Source organism: Camelus ferus, chromosome 30, assembly GCF_009834535.1.
Source record: "Camelus ferus isolate YT-003-E chromosome 30, BCGSAC_Cfer_1.0, whole genome shotgun sequence".
Lineage (NCBI taxonomy): Eukaryota > Metazoa > Chordata > Mammalia > Artiodactyla > Camelidae > Camelus > Camelus ferus.
In genome coordinates this window covers 22,482,845-22,488,844 of record NC_045725.1, presented here as the reverse complement: position 1 = coordinate 22,488,844, position 6,000 = coordinate 22,482,845, and the positions used below count along the sequence as shown (strand labels likewise).

General features: G+C 48.1%; 1 protein-coding gene across 1 annotated transcript in view; it reads right to left on the bottom strand.

The window, feature by feature from the left end:
* Positions 1-372: 372 nt before the first annotated feature.
* Positions 373-6,000, bottom strand: part of LOC102521807 (O-acyltransferase like protein) — a 53,069-nt gene continuing 47,441 nt past the window's right edge. Inside the window, exons 13-15 of the mRNA XM_032470450.1 lie at positions 4,343-4,529; positions 2,008-2,150; positions 373-1,696 (exon numbers count right to left, since the gene is read on the bottom strand). Of these exons, the coding sequence (XP_032326341.1) occupies positions 1,571-1,696; positions 2,008-2,150; positions 4,343-4,529 (456 nt within the window). The 3' untranslated portion in view covers positions 373-1,570. The remainder of the gene's footprint in view (positions 1,697-2,007; positions 2,151-4,342; positions 4,530-6,000) is intronic.

Sequence of the window (6,000 nt, the reverse complement as noted above, 5' to 3'; positions counted from 1 at the left end):
CCTTCTGTAAATGCCACCCACCCTCAAGATCGCCTAATTAAGCCAGAGGGTTCAAATCGGCCACCAGGGGGCTCCCGAGGAACTCAGTGAACTTCGCAATTATCCAAAAAGCCAAAGTGGTGAGCGTTTTTTTTTACAGATTGAACACATCAGGCTGGGCCTTGTCTCCTCACTCGGGTCATATTCTGCTAGCGGACCAGACCAGACCTCAAGGAGATGTTACTCCCCAAGGCTGGCTGGAAAAGGACAAGGTTAGCTGTCAGCTGCCCTGTCAAAGGATATGGGGTTTGTAGCCCTCCCCCGACCACAGAGGTCTTCCTTGCAAATTCACTTGAAGGCAAAGAGAGCCTGCACAGATGGGGAGCATCCCATGCCGATAAGCTCCTGGTGACCTCATGGTTGTTAATAAATCCTTCAACTATTAAGTACACAAAAAGCGTTATTATAGGTAAGGTCAGACATATGTCAGTAGGGATGGTTAACATGAAATTACACGCCCAGGAAGGAAGACAAGCCTGAGAACCTGGACGTCCAGATTCTCCACTTGGCCTTAAAGTCTCCCCGCATCTCTGGGCCTCGTTGCTGGAAACCGAGGGGGTCGGGACAGAAGACACAGGAGTTGTGTTGCAGGAATGTATTCATTTGCTAGGGTTCCCGTAACAGAGAACCACAAACTGACTGGTTTAAAACAGCAGAAATGTATCACTGCACTGTCCTGGAGGCTGGAAGTACACTCCGAGGCCTCTAGGGGGGAATCTTTCTTGCCCCTTCCAGCTTCTGTGTTTGCCAGCAATCCTCAGCGTTCCCTGGCTTGCCAGCGGCCAGACTCTCCCTGTGTGTCTTCACGTTGTCGCCATCAGTGCATGTCCTTCTCTGTGTCCAGATTTCCCCATTTGATACAGATACCAGCCATATTGGATTAAGGCCATCCACCCTCTGACCCCCATGATCTCCTTTTAGCTTGATTGTCTCTGTAAAGACCCTCCCTGCAAATCAGGTCGCTTTCTAAGGGAGATTAGGCTTCATATCTTTTTCAGGGGACACAATCCAACTCATATCATGGACTATATTGTAAAACGGATAACGTGTGGAAGGCCTGTGGCGACAGATCCACGAATTGTGCACGCTAGTGGGTCACAGCATCCAGGATAGCGAGTCTACACAGAAACAGTTATGATGTGAAAAATGACATACTGTGATTTTACTGAGAAAAGTGAGCATTATGACCCAAAGTACATTAAATTCACCATATTTGATGCTTTCCTATGACCACTGATACATAGAATATATAGATTTATAGATAGAAAAAAACGTAAAAGATGAGACCTCAAAACTCCAGTTTTGGGGGAATTTTTGGTTTTTGTTTCTTGTTAAAAAGGTACATTAGAGCATGATTATTGTGCTACCAGATTATCCCACAACACTTTTATGTATTAAACACAGAACTTGTATGTCTTAAACGTTCACAAAATCAGTTTCATGCCCCTTTCGGGATCCCTAGCATTCATCATGTAAATGAGGCCACTCCTGCTTTTGCTCACCATCCACACTTGTGGGTTTTGCAAGAAGTTCATGGCCCTGCAGGCGCTGATCCCAGCAGGCACCGCCTCAGTTCCTGACATGGTTTCTCAATGAAGAGCGTCAGGGCCAGCCCGGCGATGGAGGTCAGCACACAGTGTCCAGAGAAAAGATAGAACTGGAGAGAAAGAGGGGCGGAGTGCATACAGCCTTACCACCAGGTGCCTAGTGTGTTTGGGTCTTAAAGTGTATCATCCGGGCTGTATGAAACAGATCAGTAAGACAAACAGCCCAAACATTAAAGATAAAGGAAAAAGAAAGATATTATCCTGTGCTAAACCTCTCCCTCCAATAAAGCAAAGAACAATAAGCTTTTAACAAAACAAACAAACAAAAAAATCAGCTTCTACAGAAGCCGGTGGGTTGCTCTGTCCCAGGGGACAGCAAAGCGTGATGCTATGACAGAGCTGAGAGCCGGGGCTGGCTCACCATGTTGGTGTCGGTGTAGTGAATCAGCGTCTCCTGGAGCCCATTGTAGAGGAGGATGAGGATGGGGTGCACCAAGTAGCAGGCGTAGCTGATGCTGGCCAGGAACGTCCAGGGACGGCAGGAAAGCAACCGGTTCACCAGACCTGGAGGGAACAGGCACCCACTCATGGAGCCGCAAGCCCCTCCCCGGGCCTGGGAAGGCGCTGCACATCACTGTTCCCTCTGGGTTCTGCACTTAAGTCTGGGGACTTCTTCTAAGGAGGTCTTTATTCACTGTAATTTTAAAGAGGATGTACAAAGACAAAAAACTCCAACTTCCCGTTGTAGGAATATGAAAATTATAAGAGACGCTAACATTGAATTTACAGTCATTTTACTTCCTTTGTGCGGCTTCAACCACTGATCACAAAACATTCCACATATCAAACAAGGTGCGAAGTCCTTCGCTTGCCTGGGTTCTGGTTCAAGGTGCACCACACGAGCCTTAGGACAAGGCCGGTAACATCGCCGGGCCTGAGGCCGTGTACCTTCTGTAACTTGGTACATCGTCTACAGCTGGACTGCCCCATGTGCTAGCTACTAGACACACGTGGCTATTTAACTTAAGTAAACTGAAATGAAATACAATGAGAAATTCCTCTCTGAATAGGACCCGTGGCTCTCGGCAGTGGACTGAGCAGTGGTCTCCCAAGAGCTATGTCCGCCTGGAACCTCAGAAGGTGGCCTTATTTGGAATAAGGGTCTTTGCAGATATAATTAAGGTAAGGAGCTCAAGATATCTTCCTGGCTTAGGGCGGGCCCTGAATCCAAAGATGAACGTCCTTGCAACAGACAGAAAAGGAGACACAGACACAGAGGAGAGACACAGGAGAAGGCCATGTGAGGATGAAGGCAGAGACTGAAGGGATGATGAACAAAGGAATGAGGAGGAACTAGGAGCAGATCCCCCCTCAGAGCTCCCAGATGGACATTGACAACACCTTGATTTTGGATTTCTAGCTTGCAGAACTGTAAGAGAATCAATTTCTGTTGTTTCAAGGTAAAAGGAAAGAAAAGGAAAGAAAAAAGAAATCCTCTGCTATCACCCGCATCACACCTTCCATCTCCTCCTCCCTGGACCTCTGCTGTATCTTCCCAATGGATCAATTGTCTCTCTGCTCTTACTACCCTAAAGTCTCCATGCAACATCCAGAGTAATCTTTTAAAATCACAAATCAGATCATGTCACATGGCATTTAAAGTAAAACCCCGATTCTTCCCCATGGTCATGAAGGCCCTGCGTGACCTGGCCGCCGCCTTCTCCTCTGTCCTCACTCCCGTCTCTCTCCCTCCTTGTTGCTTGATCCCGGCCTCACTGGTCTTGCTGTTCCTCCCACCCATTAAGCACCTCCCAGCCTGGAGAACTCTGCCTCAGCAGCCCTCTGCCTGCAATGCTTTTGTGCCACCCATTGGCAAATGCACCCTTAATCCAATTACCCCCTCATCCCTCATTTATTTTTATTTACCATATTTATCTGCATCTGAAATTATATTATTTAATACGGCTCTGGGTTCATTTCCTAGGGCTGCTGTGACAAGTTGCACAAACATGGTGACTTCCATGGTGACTTGAAACAACAGAAATTTATTCTGTCATTTGCTGTAAGCATCCAGTCCTATCTCATGCCAAATAGAGGAGAAAGCAGAAAAAAAAAAGTCAGGTAACTTGAACAGACATCTTTCATCTGGAGAAGATCCCTTTCTTTCCAATTAAGCTCTTTTTCTGCTTGACTTCCCAGACATTGAAAACTGTGCTCAATAGAAAGTGTCCCCGGTTATCAAAGGGCTGAAGGGGGAGTGGGGAAGGGTAGAGCTCAGTGGTAGAGCACATGCTTAGCATGCACAAGGTTCTAGGTTCAATCCCCAGTACCTCCATTTTAAAAAAAAGTACGCAACAAAGGGCTGAAGGGGGTCTTGGCAACTCTTCAGTCTGCACCCTCAGATGAGGAAACCGAGGCCCAGGGTGGGTGTGGCCAGTATTCTTAGCCCAGCAGTGATATTTTTTTCTCGCGACATCACCCTGCTTATTCTCCTCCAATTTCTAAACTAGCTTCATTGGAGAGGCTGCAGATTTTCCTTTCAGAACCTGCAATTGTATATAAACCAGCTTAATAATCTAAACCAGAATAGGTGGGTGGTTTTCCCTGAGTATATGGACAAATTGCTGTTTTTGAGTCAACAGCAGTCATTCAGCAGCAAATAAAAGTCTCTCTGCAGACACTACGTTGTCACACGGTTGCCTTTAACGGACCAGTGTGGTCCCCCCGCAAGCCCCGTGCTGCATGGCTACACGTACCTCCATAGCCTTCCTGACATGCAAGCAAGATCCATCCCACAGCCGCCGCCCACAGGGTCCGATGGAGGGCCTGGTACCCAGCAGCAGCCACTGGAGAGGAGACGGAGGTGTCGTCCAGCACGTACGCCAGAGCTACCACTAGGAACAGCGTAGACAGGCAGCAAACCCATCCCAGCAGAGCCTGCACCTACGGGGGAAGGAAGGGCACTGTTCTCAGCCCGTTTTGACCATCGTGTATTTACTTCCTTTCACACTAGCTGACTTGTGTGTGTCGTTATTCTCTCTCTAGGTGTCTGTTTGTAAGCCTCAATCAGCGCCTGAATTTGGCAGACAGAAAGTTCAGATTAGTGGTCACAAGGGGTTGGGGTGGGGTAGAGGACAGCGGGGTGTGTGACCATGAAGAGGTGGCACAGGGGTGATCATTGTGGTGGCAGAGGAGTTCTGCACTTTGATGGTGGTGGTTACACAAATCTACACATGTGATAAAATCACACAACATTTTACACACCCACAAATGAGTACACAGGAAACTGGCAGATCTGAGGTCTACAGATTATGCCAGTGTCAATGTCTCGGTTGTGATCACGTGCCGTAGTTATGTAACACGTTACTGCTGGAGAAACATGGGTCAAGGGTACACAAGACCTCTTGTGCTGTTTTTGCAACTTGCAGTGCATCGTGAATAATTTTTAGATGAAAGTTAAAAGAAAAAGAAAAGGCAATGCTCTACCCCACCCCCACCACTCCTGACCTCCCATTCTGTTCCCTAACCAAGCAAGGCCCCTTGATTGGTTGTACCCCCACCATAAATGTGTGGGACCCCAGCTCACAGCCTGTCCCTGGGGTCCCCCTGTCCCTGGGGACATAAAATGGCGGAAGAAATAGGAGAACAGAGAAGTTTCCAGCCCAAAGAGTAGCTCCGTGAGTTAAACTATTGGGCTCAGTTCAAGATTTTAGATCTTATATCACCTTACTTGACTTTTTTAGACCCAGACCTATCTTCCAAGGGTCTCTCTTCCTTCTCTGTTCCAATTCCCAAGGCACAATGATGACATCAACGCTGAACTGAACTAGCACCTTATCATCTACCATCTTGTCTTTAAAGAGAAGCTCTCCCCTCCTTGAGTCTGTGGCTCCTGCCCTCGGTTCTGGCCACAGGGAACAGAGGTACTTCCTCAGGGGCTCTCCACAAGCCCCTCTTTCCGCCTAGGACCCCCTTTTCTCACTCCCAGCACTTGGACTGTGCCCCAGCTTCCCCCAGTGGGGACTCTGCATCCTTATTTTCTGGCTCCTAAAAGTCTGGCCTCCTCGTCCCTTCTAAGTCATTTCTCCAGCTCAGCTTGCCTTGTGTTCCAGCTGCATGCCCCCTGGTCCTGACCTGGTCCTCAGAGTGCTTCCCAAATGCTCCATCATCATCTTAGGTTTTCCCCTCTGCTCACACCCATTTTCTCCCTCGGCACCACGAACCTGAACTACTAACCAAGAATCTGATCTCTAGAAACCAAAGAGCTTGTGCTACTAAAAATCCAACCCACATAGCCATGACCTTCCGGAAGACGGTCTTGCCGTCACAATCGCCTTGGGTGCGTTTTCCCGCTTCAGTGATTTCTCTGAGTCTGTCCCAAGGCTCCAGTTCTGGGTTCCAGATCTGGAGCTTT